Source organism: Myotis lucifugus, unplaced genomic scaffold (assembly GCF_000147115.1).
Source record: "Myotis lucifugus unplaced genomic scaffold, Myoluc2.0 scaffold_44, whole genome shotgun sequence".
NCBI lineage: Eukaryota > Metazoa > Chordata > Mammalia > Chiroptera > Vespertilionidae > Myotis > Myotis lucifugus.
The window spans coordinates 3,290,519-3,309,042 of NW_005871092.1; the positions used below are offsets into that span (position 1 = coordinate 3,290,519).

Sequence of the window (18,524 nt, forward strand, 5' to 3'; positions counted from 1 at the left end):
ATTGAACGAGACATATCAGTTCATGGAAGAAAATTGTAGAGGCTTTTTACTATTAATAAGCCCTTTCCTTGTCTGACAGATTTCAAAGACCCCTTAATGAATGCTCCAACCATCTTTAATAATAAAAGCATAATATGGGAATTAGACTGGATAGCCAAACGACCTTCCAGACGAAGCCAGGGCTGTGAGGTGCCAGAGGGAAACCGGTGCCGGCAGCTGGGGGAAGGAAGGCTACTCTTGCACGAATTTCATGCATGGAGCCTCTAGTTATAGTGGAACAGCTTTCTTCCATAGGGAAAGCAGTGGTATAAGGGAGAGAAAGGATTGGCCTTATTTATTCCAGTTTTTTTTTTTTTAAGGTTTACTCCCTCTTTAATCTTCAACTTCATACAGCAAATTAAAATTTGAGATTTTGAAGTTATTCATAGTCAGACATTATCACTGCTACTAGGCAATTTCCTACATTTACCAGGCTTGCTGTAGCTATAGTGGCCATGGGCATTACATAGGCTTGCTTTTATTTCTCCCTCCAGACACATCTCAGCAATGTCATCAGAAAGGCACTAGTGAAGCATCCTTAGTTAATTTAGAAAGCATTTTATAGACAAAATTAAGTTGTCTTTGCTAAGTGGTAGTTTTTATTGTTGCTTTTGTATTCAGTTTTCTGCTTATTGGAATCTTAATTAAACAGAACCAATGAACTCTTTTTAAAAAAATATGTTTTTATTGATTTTGGAGAGAGAGAAAGGGAGAGGGAAAGATAGAAATATTGATGTGTGAGAGGAACATCGATTGGCTGCCTCCTGCACACCTCCCACTGGGGATGGAGCCCACAGCCCTGTCATGTACCCTGACCGGGAATCAAACCAGTGACCTCTTGGTGCTTGGGTCAATGCTCATTCTAATGAGCCACACCGGCTGGGCAGAACTAGTGAACTCTTGACCCAGTTTCTAAACACCATAGTAAGAAAGTAATATAAATGAGCACAGCATATTTCTGGAATAGTTCAAATTGCGGGAACTGAAGTGGTTGCTATTAAAAAAAACTTAGCAAATTTTGCATTATATTTGTCTAAACTTATGGCATAGAATTATCAGAGTATTTTCATTGTAAATGACTTTGACAATAAAATGAGCTATTTTGTCATTTCTTTTAACTTCAGTCACATTTCTTCAGCAAGAGGGGAAGATGCAAATGAGTGATAACTAGATTAGGGTTATAAGGCCCCCTCCTAGGGTTTCAAGGCTAAACATATGCTATAGACTAATAAATCTTCTGTAGGTATTGCAGTAAAGTTGCATCTAAGAGAGAACGTTATTCATGCAACTTTAAAAAAAAAAGATGAAAAAGAGATAGACAAACATCAGAAGATTGCTGAAAGTTGGAAGGCATCCAAACATTTGTCTCCCAAAAAGTTGTGTCACACAAGACAACTACTTCTGTTATTCTGTTATTCCTAATGATGGTAATACTGTTTAATTTAAAATCAGAACCTCTATTTGATGTTCAAACCCTGGCAGTTTAAAAATGTTATAGCAACCGTTAATAATTTGAAGTCAGGAAAGAAATTAACCAGTCATGTTAAAGAAACACTAAATTCTCATCACTGTTTTTTGTTTGTTTTATAAAAATGTACATATTTTCTAGTGTATATTGTTTGGGAAATTAAATTTGATTTAAACCTTTTATGATAGCAGATGTCCTATTCATTCATGTAGCTTGCCATATACTAGTATGTAGTCTTGGCAATAAAACTAGAAAATGCCTGTTTTCTGCTCTGCTTTTTTAAATGTATTCAATAGTGGCTGATTTGTGCTCAATCCTAGTGTATACTTAGATAATAGAGACTGTAACTTTCACTTTGGTTTATAGTTTTTAAAAATATATTTTTGAGGAATTTTTTACTATCAGGTCAACTTTTCAGAGAATTTTTAGAATGTTTATATTAAAACTCATGGAAAATATTGAACCTTTCTTATCTCAGAATAATTGTGCATTGTATATTTTAAATAATACCATTAGAAATTTGAAAGTTTTGTCTTCAAAATTAAATGTTCATTTTTATATATAATCACTTGTTCCATGTTGGATCATCATCACATAGATACAAATGGGGTAACTATTATAAATTTCAAATGTACACTGCTTGATGTTATTCGATTAGGCCTTATCTAAAGGTTAATTTATTATTAAAGTATGCCAATACTTTCTAATAATTTATTTTTATAATTGACTTGTAGTGTATTTCATTATTTCTCTAAGACAAGTGGCTTCAACATCATCCTAATTGGTGAAGTGTAGTGTGTTGTTCCTTGGTACTTAAAGTTAAGGATCTTGCTGAAATAGTGCTTTACAGTAATTCATAAATATCTGGTTGATAGCCTAGGACAGTGAGAGGCTCATCGTATATTTTTTTAAGTTCTCTTTTTGTGTGTATTCATAGGAAACCTGTCCAGTTTAAGTCGTCTTGGTCTGAGATATAACAGACTGTCAGCAATACCCAGATCACTGGCAAAATGCAGTGCACTTGAAGAATTAAATTTAGAGAACAATAACATTTCTACTTTACCAGAGGTAAGTAGAAATAAGCCTGCAAGATAATAAAGGAGAAATTAGTAAGTTTTTACAGCTGTTTAAATAATTTGATGATTGAGATTGCCTAAAAAGGAGTATGCTGTGGATATATAGCCACCACTAAGATAATTCCAAAGAAGAAAGAATAGGTATGATTAAAGGAATATATTAAAAATTTTTTTTGATGTGCAGAAAGGAGAAACCAAAGTGGTAAGTTGGTGTGCTACATTCCCCTTTAGCACCTAATTCTTTTTCATGTCATCTGAAACTAGCAATAAAAGCTATAATAAAGGAAAAGTTGTATGGCTGGTTTTAAAACTCACTACCCCACCCAATTCAGTTATAAAAAAAAAAAAGGTACTGAAGAAAGATGATAAATGAAAAGAATGAACTATATAGTATATACTATTTATTATCAAGATAATATTGGCTGCAACACACCTGTGATCCAAGTTATTACCCTGCTTATGCAATAATATTAAAGCCTATTTTGCATCTATCAGTCACCAAAATGTGTTATTTTTTTTAACATACTAGTTTTAATTTGGGTTTGGTTGGTTGTATTAGAAAAATATTTTCACTTATTTTACTCAGATTAATTGGGGAAGATACTTTAAAAAAATTCTTTTCAACTTTATTATTTTTTTACTCTTGCATTTCCTTCTTTTGCTATGTACTATTTTAGCATACCCAACAACTTGTGTATTTGCTTATGGTTATTCAGCATAAATTATAGTATTCTAACATAAAAGAATGGCATTGTGGACTAACGGATTGAGTGAGCTTTTGCAAAGTCTTTTTTTCTTAACAATTAAAAATATCAAATATAAGTGGCCCTATTATGTTTTGACTATTGCTAGTTTTTCTGTGGTGTTTGTGTATGTATATTTGAATTAAGCATAAAGATGCTTTGGATGAATGTTTTTCAGATTTATGCTTTGATTTTGAAAGAAGAGTTTGAGTAAATGAAGCTATAAGTTTGTAGCAATTAGTTTACGTGATAAATATATTCAATTTATTTGTTTCTTAAGGATACAGAAATAAAATAGCACCTATTAATTTAGCTCCTATTAATCTGGGTATTTGGGATTTCAGAAAGTGTCTTGATCAGAGTACTGAAATGAGTTTCCCAAGATTGTAGTTTCTAGGCTGGACCGGTTCCTCACCTGTGGCAAAGTATCATTGTTAGCAGCAGTTTAAGTGGGATAAGGAATAGAATCCACAGATTGTAGATAGAGCTCTAACAACTAGACTGTTTGGATTTTTGTGTTTCTGTGATAGTGGTAATTTAAAATGATCATAATGGGTGAGGTTCTCCAATGTCATCATCCCCTTTTCTAAAAGTGATTCATATCTATAATAAGACAAATCATTAACACATTAATTAGACCTTGTTGGGATGCTTTTAGGGTGTGATTTGTGAGTTTAAGTAAGATTGACTGCTTTTACCACTTCACTGTGCCTAAATATAAGGACTGGGTATATATCAAATTACACAGTGAGAAATTTAAAAATTTATATATTTAGTCTTACTGTCAGTGAAGGGAAACTAATAATTATTGGGTTCCTCTTAGGATACAGAGATTGTGAAAAGTACTTTCATAAATAATATTTTGTGAGTGAAAAAAGCAATGATTTATTTTTGATAGAATTATAAAGAGGACAGCTCTCTTCTGTCTGGCTGTGGAAGAAGGGCTGGCTGTGTGTGTGTGTTTAAACTTGCATATTTTCAGATGGAGAAGCTATGAGAGTTTTGATTGTCATTGTCCAAATATGGGAAAGCATTAAATCTTATTTAAATATAGTATATGTGCTTTGTAAGAGCATATTTCTAATGCAAATATCTAATTACTTGTGTGTATTATAAATACAATGAGGAAGACAAAATCTAGACATTCAAGCTGGGGTAGGCAAGAAAATCAGGAAAGTGGTTTCTCGTTGGGGCTTTCATATTGCTGAAATCAGAACTGACAAAATGATTATATACTTTGCCATTTGAAGACTGAAAATGGACTAGTTTTAATGTAGACATAGGAAAAGGAACTTAATAATGCTTAAGGAATAATGCTAGGAGCTCTGAATATATTAACCCATTCAAATCTCCATTATAATCCTAATTATTGGGATATTCTTATAAAATAGGTGGGGAAATAAGACTTAAGAGAAGTTATGTGTCTGGACAAATTTGTTACATATTTTTCTGGGAATACGGTGAGATATATATTTATTATTTAATTAATTCACCTAAGGTCACAAAACTGGTAAGTGATTATCTAAGATGGGAACTTAGATGTGTCAGACTCTAAAGCAATGATAACCCAAAAGCTTCACCATGTGATCTAAGAATGAAAGGTTTGAGAGCTGCCTTCTTGCTTCCCCTTTTCAAATATCCTCAGGTATGAACATTTTAAAATAGAAGAATGTCAATTCAGTAAAGTAATTAGCTTAAGAATAACATTTTTGCCATGAGACTCAATAAAACTTTATTTTCAATAAAGTATAATATAGACATTTTTCCTGAATTGACTGCTATACAAAACTCTCTCACCACTCTTATCTGTACTCTTCCTTTTATCTGTGTACACCAGTAGACAAATGTTGAGTAGCTTCTTAACGTTCAGTATAAAGAACAAGTTTCAGTTCACCATATAATTACACCCTTAATTACATAGTTATTTCATTCCTTCAGCTGGCCATGCAAATAAACTCCCACCTCAAGTGCTGAGTCTTCAGTTTCCTCATGGTAGACAGCTAACATTTGAACATTATTTAAAGCACACATACACATGCACATTTCACACTGCTTGTTTTATCCCTGCTTGGGCTTTTATTTCAGTGTTTTCTTTTACTTCTCTAAATATTTAAATTATTTTTTCTTCCTTTAAAATTTATGTCACTCTCAGTCTCCTTACTGCTTTTCCAGTTTTTCCAGTATTTCTCATCTTTCAGTTTAGGTAGAGAAGGGACTTAAAATTTAAGTACTTACTACATGCTAGATCAGCCGTGGGCAAACTACGGCCCGCGGGCCGGATCCGGCCCATTTGAAATGAATAAAACTAAAAAAAAAAAGACCGTACCCTTTTATGTAATGATGTTTACTTTGAATTTATATTAGTTCACACAAACACTCCATCCATGCTTTTGTTCCGGCCCTCCGGTCCAGTTTAAGAACCCATTGTGGCCCTCGAGTCAAAAAGTTTGCCCACCCCTGTGCTAGATATTGTAAAATTATATATGTATTTTATTTCTTTAAAAAGTCTTTTACTACAACCTATAAAATAAGGCATCATCATTTGCAAATGACTAAAACTAAGGTTCAGAGAAATAACTTGCCCAAATCACAAGCTCCTAAAGCAGTGATGGCGAACCTTTTGAGCTCGGTGTGTCAGTATTTTGAAAAACCCTAACTTAACTCTGGTGCCGTGTCACATATAGAAATTTTTTGATATTTGCAACCATAGTAAAACAAAGACTTATATTTGTGATATTTATTTTATATATTTAAATGCCATTTAACACAGAAAAATCAACCAAAAAAATGAGTTCGTGTCATAGGTTTGCCATCACTGTCCTAAAGGATAGAGTCAGGATTCAAAAGTGTTTTATAGCCTATACCAGTGTTTCTCAGCATTAATGAGCGTACAGATCACCTGAGAATCTTAGGATTCATATGATTCTGCAGGAGCAAGCTATAGGACTCTGCATTTCTAACAAGTTCCCAGGGAATGCTGATTTGCTTTTCCTTGAACCAGACTTTGAATAGCAAGAGCCTGTCTATCTATCTACACTAGTAAAAGAGAAACATGCAAATTGGTGTCACTCTGCTATGCCCACCAACCAATCAGAGCGACTATGCAAATTAACCCAACAAAGATGGCGGTTAATTTGCATACGCAGGCTTGAAGCGAAGACTGAAGGCTCCGGCCAGAGTGAAGACTGAAGACTGAAGAGGCTTGGCTTCTCCTCTGCAGCCACAGCGGAGAAGCCAAGCCTCGCTGCGGCTGGACCAAAGGCCTGGGTCCTGGGTGCCAGAGGAAAACCGGTGCCAGCAGCCAGGGGAAGGAAGGTCTATTGCACGAATCTTCGTGCAACAGGCTTCTAGTATATATATAAAAGTCTAACATGCTAATTGTCCCTCCAGCCATTCGACCGGTTGCTATGATGTGCACTGACCATCAGGGGGCAGACCCTCTGACCGGTAGGTTAGCTTGCTGCTTGGGTCTGGCCGGGGACTGGGGGCTGGACACACCCTGGAGCCCTCCCGCGGTCCCTCCCTGGCCCCAATTGTGCACTGGTGGGGTCCCTCGGCCTGGCCTGCACCCTCTCGCAATCCAGGACCCCTCGGGGGATGTCAGAGAGCCAGTTTTGGCCCAGTCCTAGCAGGCCTGGCCGAGGGATCCCACCGATGCACGAATCCATGCATTGGGCCTCTAGTTCTATATCTGTTATTGATTATATATAGTTATGTATTATTTTCTTTTACCTGTGTGATTTATTTCTCTAAATAGGTTTTAGTCTTCTTAATAGCAGAAATTCTTTTGTAATACTTAAACATCTAGCACTGTGGTTACCTGGTAGAAGGCTGAAGTAAGGGGATAATGGGATTATGTGCTTAATAAATACTTACTTGATAGGTGCAAATTCCCTCAGAAATTTTACCATATGGAGAAGCAGTGTATTATATAATATTAGAAAGTATAACCATCTTCTGAATTTAATATTCCTAAAAGGAACCATTAAATTACGAAATAACTGCTTAGTCTGTGCCAGGCATTATGTTAATCTTAATAATATAGAGATGGGTACTTAACTAAGACCTGGAAAGGATCGATCTCACAGCAAATGGTAGGACTGGGACTGGCTGATACCGAAGTTTCTGTTCTCTAGAGGTCTCAAACTGGCCACTCATGAAGCACCTCTTCCCCACATAACGTATTTTCGTTATCGAGTGATTTAAATACATTGAGCCAAAGAATAAAAAACAGATTTCCTATAAGTAAATAAATTTGCTGTTTCTTGTAAAATCTGAAAACCTGACTCTATTCGTTCCATATTTCTGCAAGGAACAATTAGCTAAAATTGAGTAGTGACTGTCACTGTCCACAAGGCATCACAAAACACACCAACTAGTCTCTGTCATTTCTTTCCTGTAAGACCTTTAAGTCTTTTTACAGTTCTAATTCTTATATTTTATTTCATTATTTTACAGAGCCTTTTGTCAAGTCTTGTGAAACTGAATAGTTTGACCTTAGCTAGAAATTGCTTCCAGTTATATCCAGTTGGTGGTCCATCTCAGTTTTCCACCATTTATTCCCTCAACATGGAACACAATCGGATCAATAAAATTCCATTCGGAATTTTCTCCAGAGCAAAAGTATTAAGTAAGCTGAATATGAAGGTAAGCTTCTGTTTGTAATAGGGAAAAAAGCTACATGACTAGCATGTCTACTAATATTTGTTTTCTCTATCAGTGTAGGGAATGGGTATTTGCTTCTTGTTGATGGGGTCTAAACTGATAAGGATATTTCAGAGCAATTTGTATTAGATAACAAATATCTTAGGACCATGCATACCCTTAGCAGTTTGTCCTAAAGAAGTACCTATCAAGTGTTCATAAAAGTATAATTGTAGGCATATTTATTGCAGAGCTTTCTACTTAATTGGTACCAGCTTATTATAATAATAATATTTGATTTCATTTTTTAAAAGTATTATAGGCATACTTCATTTTATTGCACTTTGCTTCATTACACTTATCAGATACTGTGTTTTTTGACAAATTGAAAGTTTGTGGCAACCCTGCATCAAGCAAGTCTGTCCATGCCATTTTTCCAACAGCATTTGCTTACTTCATGTCTTTGTGTCACATTTTGGTAATTCTCGCAATATTTCAAACTTTTAAATTATATTTGTTATGGTAATCTGTGATGAGTAATCTTTGTTGTTACTGTTGTCATTGTTTTGGGGTGCCACAAATCGCACTCATAAGACGGCAAACTTAATTGATAAATGCTGTGTGTGTGTTCTGACTGCTCCACTGACCTGTCATTCCCTCATCTCTTTCCCACTCCCTATTTCCTAAGACACAACAATATTGAAATTAGGCCATTTAATAACCCTACAGCGGCCTCTAAGTGTTCAGGTGAAATGAAGAGTTGCATGTCTCTCACTTTAAAATGAAAAACTAGAAATGAATAAACCTAGTGAGGAAGGCATGTTGAAAGCTGAGATAAGCTGAAAGTTAGGCTTCTTGTGCCAGTTGAGTTGTGACTACAAAGGAAAAGTTCTTGAAGGAAATTAAAGGTGCTACTCCAGTGAAAACATGAATGTTAAGAAAACAAAACAGCCTTATTGCTGAAATGGAGAAAGTTTCAGTGGTCTGGATAGAAGATCAAACCACCCACAACATTCCCTTAAGCTAAAGCCAAATTCAGAGCAAGACCCTAACTCTTCAATTCTTTTTTTTAAAAAATATATTTTATTGATTTTTTACAGAGAGGAAGGGAGAGGTATAGAGAGTTAGAAACATTGATGAGAGAGGAACATTGATCAGCTGCCTCCTGCACACTCCCTACTGGGGATGTGCCCGCAACCAAGGTCCATGCCCTTGGCCGGAATCGAACCCGGGACCTTTCAGTCCGCAGGCCAACGCTCTATCCACTGAGCCAAACCGGTTAGGGCAACTCTTCATTTCTTTGAAGGCTGAGAGAGGTAGTAGGGAGACTGCAGAAATCTATCTATATAATAAAGGCCTAAGCAACCATTATGGCTGAATGACCAGAACGACCTGTCGCTGTGATGCGCACTGGCCACCAGGGGGCAGACAACGCAGGAGCTGCCTCCTGGTGGTTAGTGCGTTCCCACAGCGGGTGCGCCGCTCAGCCAGAAGCCGGCCTCACAGCTGGCGAGTGCAGCGGTGGTGGTGGGAGCCTCTCCTGCCTCCTTGGCAGTGCTAAGGAGCAGCGAGCCGATGGGTAAGGAGCAGCGAGCAGGCAGGCGGTAAGGAGTAAGGGCTCCCAGACTGTGAGAGGGCACAGGCTGAGCTGAGGACACCCCCCTACCTGCCTCAGTGCATGAATTTTGTGCACTAGGCCTCTAGTCCTTTATGAAAGGAAGAGTTCATTGATGTGCAAACTTCATTGCTCTTATTTAAAGATACTGCCACAGCCACACCAAGCTTCAGCAGCCATCACCCTTACCATCAGCATTTAGTTAAGACCCTCTACCAGCAAAAAGACTATATCACTTGCTGAAGACCCAAATTTTGCTTAGCATTTTTTAGTAGTAAAGTATTTTTAAATTAAGGTATGTACATTGTTTTATAGACATAGTGCTATTGCACACTTAATAGACTACAGTATAGTGTAAACATAATGTTGTTGTACACTGGGAAACAAAAAAGATACATGTGACTCACTAAAGGGTTACTTGCTTTATTGTGGTGGTCTGGAACCAAACCCTCAATATCTCTCAGGTATGTCTCTGTATCTTTAATAGAATACTATGAAGCCATTAAAAATAATACTCTAGTTTAATAGTAAATACCAGTTGAAGCATTCTCAATTTATTAAGTACAAAAAGTTAAAGCATGCAGGACTTTCCACACATATATTTTTAAAAGCTGTTTTTAATGTGCTTAATTATACATGAAATAGTTATAGATTTATATACATGTATATATTAGCCAGTGTAGATAACAAATACAATGTTTATCTTTGAATATCAGAATTATTTATGGGCATCTTTAGTTTCTTTTTGCTTATCTATATTCTCTACAGTGAATGAGTTTTACATTTGTAATAAGGAAAAAAGTTTATTACAAAAGGAGGAAAGAAATGAAAAATGATTTGTTCAGTGATTTAGTTTGTAGTGAACAAACTTTAGGGCCAGAGGAGATAAATAAATTGGCCACATAACTAATTCATGGCTGAGGTAGGAATTCAGGGAACCTATATTTCAAGCTTCAGTTATACTGTTCTTTCTGTTGTGTCATAATACATCCTTTTGTCTTTGATGAACCATTTCAACATAAATGTGGTTCTTTCAACTACAGTCTCGATTCTGTCTATACTTGTTCATAAAATATGTATTTTTATGATAATTCTTTAGAAGTATATAATAAATGAACTAGTGGAAATTCAAAATAATCTTACAGTCTTAAGCAGGTGTAAAAGTTATTGTTATCCAGTCTGGTTATATGAGAGTTAGCAGTGGTAATGGCTTTAATCTGATGTTCAGTTTGTTCAGTTTGTAATAAGAGGTTTAGAACACAACAGTCCAGGTAGGTGTTCATTAGTTTTTGCATTTGATTATACATTTTTATGTATATGACGTTAATGTAATATGTTAGCTTGGAAAAGCCTGTTTTCAGTGAAATAATAAAACTTTGCATAGAGCTTTGTCCTAATTTTCCTTCAAAATTATAACATGTTTAGCAAAAGTTTTTCTTGAAAGAAGTCAAATAAAACCTGACATTTTCTTGCTTATATTAGCACAGTAGTAAGTTTTTAAAATGAAAATGTTTTATCATTCTATTAACTATCAGTAGTTTGGGCATCAATAGGTCGTAAGTTTAAATGTTATAATTAATTGGTAATAAGTTAAAATATTATAATAAAAGAAAAACTTGGTTTTCAAATGAATGTTTACTACTTGGGATTTCTCTTATGGATAGTTTTGTGTAAAATAATCATTGTATATTGCAAAAAAATATTTTCTAAAATACAGATGAACAAAAAGGACATAAAATGATCCACCAATGAGAGGTAGGATCTCTGGTAACATATTGGCATATATCATTGATACCCAACTGGGACAGGGTAGAGAGAGCGGACTGATGGTCTGCTCTCAATACCAATACCCCCAACACACGACAGTGTGGTAAGAGTTGTTATTGATAGAAATGTGTTTCATAAATGAATATGAGGAAGCAAAAAAAAAAAATAGTGAATCATTGACATATATTTCACTTATTTTCTGTGTATAGCTACATCTAATTTTTAAAATTAGCATCATACTATTTCATCACTTGTTTTTATTCAGTGATAAATATTTTTTGTCATCTTTTGGACTTTTAAAGTAAAATTGTGGATACTTAATATTTAATGATTTAATTTGCTGTCTTATTAAGACTTTTTCCCTTCGTACTTTATTGCTCAGCATTTCTAGAATTGCTGAGGTTAACTGGTTTCCTTGTAGGCCCTAATTAGATGTTTATTCTTTCATTGTGTTCATGAGCATCCACATTTTATTCAGTGATTAATGTACATTATTGTAAAATGGGGAAAACATCATATTTATCACTGGGACCATTGAAATCTTGTATTGGTTTATATGGCATATTTTTTTCTATATCCAATACAGATAATCACATAGGGAACAAACTTCCAATTTTACTTCAAAACAAAAACCTAACTACTGTATGAAAAAGTTTGAAGGCTTAGAGTTTTTGTTGCTTTTTGTTCTTTCTTTATTTGTTATCAAGAAAAGGGAATAAGTTTTCTGTTTGAGAATTCTCTTTCCATCAGGTAGTACATGGAACTTTTTTTTTATGGTTATACTTTAGATGCTTCTTTTTGTCTTTGTTAGGACAATCAGTTGACATCACTTCCCTTGGATTTTGGAACTTGGACCAGTATGGTAGAATTGAATTTAGCCACTAATCAGCTCACAAAGATCCCTGAGGATGTGTCTGGTCTTGTTTCTCTTGAGGTGTGTATAAAAGAGCATTTAGAACTCCTTAGATCCTTCTACAGTTATCTCACTTATAAAGTTTCCAATTAAAATAAGCAATTTCTATTTGAGTGAAGATCATAATTAGAAATGTTAGGCTCTCTTAAACGTACAACCCCATTAGGATGATGAAGTGTTGACTTAATCTGGGTCAATGCTTCTGAATGACTCTTGGTAGGTTTGAGTGCTATAAAAGTATCTTTGAAATAAAAGTTTTCTAAGAATTAGCATTTAAAAAGCATTTTTTAGAACATTTCCCCCCTTAATTGTTTAAGAACTCTGCACCATTGTCTATCAAAATAATTATGGATTCCTCAGACTGGCATTTAGAACCCTTTATGCAATTCTGGCCTACTTTTCCATTCTAATTACCCACCTACTCTTTTATTTACTATTTAAATAGATTATTTTCTTTGTTGGAAATATCTGATATGCTATATATGTTTTCCGATGGTCGCGACCCACAGGTTGAGAACCGCTGAAGTATGGTATAATAGTTAAAAGCATGATCTTTGAAGCCAAACAGATCTGAGTACAATTTCACTTTTATCTCTCTGTATTTATGGATTTAAATTTCCCAAGCGTCAGTTTCCTCACCTATGAAATGGGGATAATATGTAGTATTTTTCTTGTAAGGTTGTAGTTGATACATTCAGTATAGTGCCCTGCAAATAGTAAACTCAGTAAATGATAATTGCTATTATGATTATTTTCTTGTTCTAATTGTATATGTTTATTTTATTGTGGATAGTATAACTTTGAAGAAAATACGTTTGCATAAAAAATTAACCAGAACCTTATGTAGATTTTTTCCTTTTAGTTTCCTTTTCACTATCCCCATACCCAGTATTGTTTCCCTACATCCCTATTGTAACTTCTCTGAGAACAAGGACTGCCTTCTTCAACCTTTTTTCCCCTCTTCAGTATATTGCTGGATATCTTGCAATGTAAATAAATATATCACAAATAATAACTGTGGTGGTTAGATATAGGCAGTTTAGAAGTCAGTTGTTACCTTCCTTAAATGATGGGTTGTAAGGAGTTTGAATTAATAACTGGTTTCCTATTAAACATTTGTAACTTATTTAGTATCAAAGTACCATTAACTATATGAATCTTGCTATAAGTAGTTAGTAATTGTATATATTTTTAAGTTAATAATTATATACATTTTCAATTTAAAGTTAAATTCTTTTGCTTACATTAGTTTAGACTTAATCAAAAAAATCTATTTTTCGAATAACTAAGGTGATTTTTTTTTAGAATAGTAAGTTAAGTATTTTCTGTGATTTATTTGAACATTGTTCTTAATACTCAGTGTTTAGAAAATTAGCATTGCTTAATAAATTTTAAGCCACACAGTGGTAATGTATAATTCCATTTTATGAGTTGCCAAATACTATCAATAATTTCTCCGTAGGTTCTGATATTATCAAACAATCTTCTAAAGAAGCTTCCCCATGGTCTTGGAAACCTTAGGAAGTTAAGAGAGCTGGATCTAGAGGAGAACAAATTGGAATCCTTGCCAAATGAAATTGCTTATCTTAAGGATTTACAGGTAAAACATTACTCTAATGATTTTATAGTTATATGATTAAAGCTTTTGGATGCATTCCAAATTGCTCATTTTTCTTAAGAATTTGATCTACTTCTTGGACCAGATAGATTTTCCTATTATAGCTTTAGAGCTGAGTTTTATGTTCATTTAACGTGTTTGCTTTTGTCTTCCTAACAAATGATATTTTTTGAAAGAAAAACTTAATTAATTCTTGTCCTGTCCGATCTAATTTCTCTGTTTGTTAATTCTATTGGTTTAGTAGATATATAGTTCTAAATTTACATCAGTTGTTGGAAATATACATGTAACCATCTTTTCTTCCATTGATCTTTCAGAAATTAGTCTTGACAAACAACCAGTTGACCACTCTTCCCAGGGGCATTGGTCACCTTACCAATCTCACACATCTAGGCCTTGGAGAGAACCTACTTACTCATCTTCCTGAGGAAATTGGTATGAAACCTTTGGATGCTTGACTCTGTACTAATAATTTGCTCTTTTAAGTAGTATTTCAGATAATTATGACAAATCTGTTTTTGTCAACTGAGGTTCCAGCAGGCTTAAGGTGTTTTTGTTTTTAGTTTTTGTTTGTTAATAAAGCACCAGTAGTTAGTTGGTTGGTTGGTTGGTTGGTTGGTTGGTTGGTTGGTTTTGGTTAGTTTTCTTTATAGGAGTAATATTGTGTTTGAGAAAGTTTTAGCATACTTATGTTCTAATAGATATAACCTTAATTTCAAAGAGTTACTTCATATTCTAAATTTAAAAATTACACAGGCTTGCTTTAAACTAGTAATGTCTTATGCCAAAAGAACATTTCCTTATGAGGCTTTAGAATTAATAATAATATTTGATATTAATATTTGAGAATACTTTAGAATTTTCTAAGTTTTTTTAATATCTATTAACATAACCATCTTGAATTTGAGGCAGTGCAAGTTGTAATCCCATTTTATGAAGAGAGTTGATTGAGGTCACAAAGTAGTTTTTAAATTAGTAATTTCATATATTATCTCTCCCATCTATATCATGCTGTTCCATAGGCACTATAGATTAGTGGTGAAGAATGGTTTTGAAGTAAAATAGACAACTCAAAATTTGGCTTTATGGCTTTGGATAAGGTAGGGGAACCCTAAGTTTCAAGTTTTCTGTTTGTAAAATAAGGATAATAATAGTAACTTCTCATAGCATTCTCTGAATATTAAATAAACTATTAAGTGTAAACAAATCTATTACTCGGTAGCCATTATTTTTATTCTTCTACATACCACTATCAGATATCACAAATTTTGAAGTTGAAAAATTGGCAACACATGAGGCAACTTTACACTTTTATTTCTAGTGTATTTATGCAGCTGGCCTCATGCAGTTGCTTGAAACATTTGCCTAGAAAGTATGAGTATCCTAAGTCTAAGAAAAAAATTAAAAATATTATATAAATTGATTTTTGGCTTACTTTTCAATATGTGATGCCTGACTGGTGTGGCTCAGTGGTGGAGCATCAGCCTATGAACCAGGAGATCCCAGTTTCATTTCCCTTCCGGGCACATGCCTAGGTTGCTGGCTCAGTCCCCAGTAGGGGCATGTAGGAGGCAGCCGATCAGTGATTCTAATCATTGGCCTGTCTGTCGCGCGCGCGCTCTCTCTCTCTCTCTCTCTCTCTCTCTCTCTCTCTCTCTCTCTCCCCCCCTCCCTCTTTTCCTCTCCCTTCGTCTCTGAAATTAATAAAAATATTAAAAAAATAAATATGTGATGCCTTAGTGAAAGATTTATACCAACTAACAAAACTTTTCCACATGAGAAATTAGTACGAGAGATTGTCACATTGTCTACAACAGAAAAATGATTACAGGCACTGACTATACAATAAACTTATCTCTGGAGTTAAAAACAAAACAACACAAAAACCTCTCCAACCTTGAAAACCAGCCAAAAAGGAAGGTTCTAATTTAACTGATATGGACAGTGTGACCTGGATATTGGCGTTTTCCACATTTCCCAGTTGAACATGCAGTAAAGCTTGAGACTCGCAGTTGTAGAGAGTTTTAAAATGAGAAGAAAGTAAGAGGAAATAGGTATTTCAGTACATGTAATGCTCAGGACAGCATCATGCCATTGAATTTATTTTAGTAGTAACTACTTTTTTAAAAAATAGTAATTGATTTTATTTTTTCTTTTTAAACAGGTACACTGGAGAACCTAGAAGAACTGTATTTGAATGACAACCCCAACCTGCATAGCCTTCCCTTTGAGCTGGCTCTTTGCAGCAAGCTTTCAATCATGAGTATTGAGAACTGTCCACTCAGTCACCTTCCACCTCAGATTGTTGCTGGGGGTCCTTCTTTCATCATTCAGTTCTTAAAGATGCAGGGTCCATATCGTGCCATGGTCTGATACAAATCTGCTGGTCCCACACACTGTTCACAAATAGACTGCCATTAACGTTTCATATCTATATCTGTGTCTATTTATGTAGATATTGATATATTTGGCAGATTTATAAAGTCTGCATTATGTGTTTCTGCTAATAGAGGAATCATAGCCATTTAGATTTTTTTAAAAATTCTGTACAAAAGGCTTATATAAGTTTTCTTTGCTGAACTTGATGGATGTTTTCCTATTGTGTAATAAGCCAGTTTGCTCAAGACATTTGTAGACAAATTATGAATTTATTAAATTTAAGGGGCAGAGGTAGTACAGTTAGATATACTTTCTCTTAGCAAAAATAATGGGCAAATAATTTTGTTGCAACTTTTCATACATATTTTCCCCTTACCAGTTGTCAGATCTTTATAATATTATAGGCCCTGATGGTAGAATTTTTTCTTTAACTTATTTTGAAATTTGAGATTTAAATTTTATATATTGTTTACAGTCAGAGTAAATCACTGGATTTTTTTGTTGTTATTGTTTTGATTTGCTCTGTTTTAATCAGTCAAATCTAGAGTTTATATCCTCTGCAAAGAATTTGCATCAGCTGGTTTAAATATAAAAGATATTTGCTTTTTTGAAACAACTGGCAAAGTGAAAAGATAGTCAAAATTCTAGAATTCCTGTAATTGTGATTCTCAGATCAATTGTGAAGCAAAATATTTGAATTGAGTCTTTTGGTTGTGGGGGAGGAGGGTATTGAGACCTTTTCTAGTATAAATATCTTTACTTAAGTTTGGGGGAACAGAAACTTGTAGCGCAAAGGAGTTTTCATTCCTGAAACTTGCAGGTCCACAAAAAATAACAAAAATTTGGCAAAAAAATATACATACACACACATTCTATATATGTATATACAATGCTATATAGATATGTATTTATTATATCATAAACTACAGTAGGTAACTTTAAGGATTTCTCCCTAGCCTTGTACAATGAAAATGAATGTTTTTCTTTGAACACTGCAATATATGTATGTTTCAAGGTTATTTAACAGTGTACTATGGTTTTATATCTTGACTTGCCTTGTACATCTTTCAGTTCTGGAATATCTGCGTCTAAGCACAATATCTTCACACTGTGCTCTATTGCTGCTGAACTAAATGCACTTTTCCCCACATGTGGGGCACTGGCTTCAAACAATTCAGTTCAGTACCATTGATTTTAATATTATCTTTCCTTTCCTGGTAGCTGTTAATATAGTTATGGAAAAGAGGCATATTGCATAGAAGCCATTGGTAGTTCAGTGGGAGTTCTGTAAGATGTGCCTGTGCTCTTTGATGTATTTTCTTTGCTTTACTGCTTTTAGTCTGGCAGTGTTGTAAATGCGTGCCCCTTATACAGTACTTTTACTTTTGATGGTGTCAGTCTAAGTCAGTTTAATTTTTGAAGAGACAGAGTAAGTGCATTCTAGGTATCATTCTAAAAAACACATCCCATATAAAGAATAACTATTATGTGTATACATATTGCTGCTTGGATTTCTTTTTTTATTTCCATTTAGATGGGCATTGTGTTTTAAAGAAAACTATTTTTGAATTAAGGCCATGATATTATGATAGAAATTTGGAGTGTTGTTTTGCTTTTCCTGGTGCTCAAAATCAGGACTAAGTTTGAGGTGGAACCTATATTCGTAATTGGCAAATTTTTAAGGAGCAACTAAGAAATGGAAGGCAGGTGAAGATATAAAACCCTAGAATGCTTCAATGTGCTGTAAAACTATTGTAGATGTCACTGGATTTTACCAAGTAATATCCTTTCTTCTTTCCCCCCATCTACTGTGGCTTTTCAATTAAAATTTTGTTTATAAAAGGAATTTGTTTATTACAGCTCTACCTAGAGCTTGTGTGTATGTGTGGTTTTTAAATATTTTATATCCGGGGTGCTTATGTATTATGATGGTGAAACTTGAACTTTAAAGGGAGTAGCATCCTAATGTCTTTTTTTGGGAGTGGGGGTGGGGGATGGGGGATGGGGGAGGTATTATTTCTTTACAATGAAAATAGATACTGTTTTTTAAGCATTTTGGTTACCCTACCTTCATTTACTAGTATATTGGTCTATAATAAATACAGAATGATCAAAATCTTACATGTACTAGTAGAAGTGATGTTATAGACAAATCATATATAGCTGAGGAGTTATAAAATTTTTTAAGAATCATAAAACATATGTTCTGGGTATGGCTTCCACATTGTAAGAGCCCATGAATTTCATTACTTCTAAGAAAAA

At 34.4% G+C, this 18,524-nt stretch overlaps 1 protein-coding gene across 2 annotated transcripts in view; it reads left to right on the plus strand.

Moving 5' to 3' along the window:
* SHOC2 (SHOC2, leucine rich repeat scaffold protein) overlaps positions 1-18,127 on the plus strand; it is a 54,965-nt gene extending 36,838 nt beyond the window's left edge. The window contains exons 4-9 of one of the 2 annotated variants that reach the window (XM_006088124.3): positions 2,445-2,575; positions 7,785-7,973; positions 12,164-12,286; positions 13,728-13,865; positions 14,201-14,318; positions 16,048-18,127. In XM_006088124.3, the coding sequence (XP_006088186.1) occupies positions 2,445-2,575; positions 7,785-7,973; positions 12,164-12,286; positions 13,728-13,865; positions 14,201-14,318; positions 16,048-16,256 (908 nt within the window). In that variant the 3' untranslated portion in view covers positions 16,257-18,127. The remainder of the gene's footprint in view (positions 1-2,444; positions 2,576-7,784; positions 7,974-12,163; positions 12,287-13,727; positions 13,866-14,200; positions 14,319-16,047) is intronic. The other variant, XM_023753352.1, reaches the window with a different exon arrangement.
* The last annotated feature ends 397 nt before the right edge of the window (positions 18,128-18,524 follow it).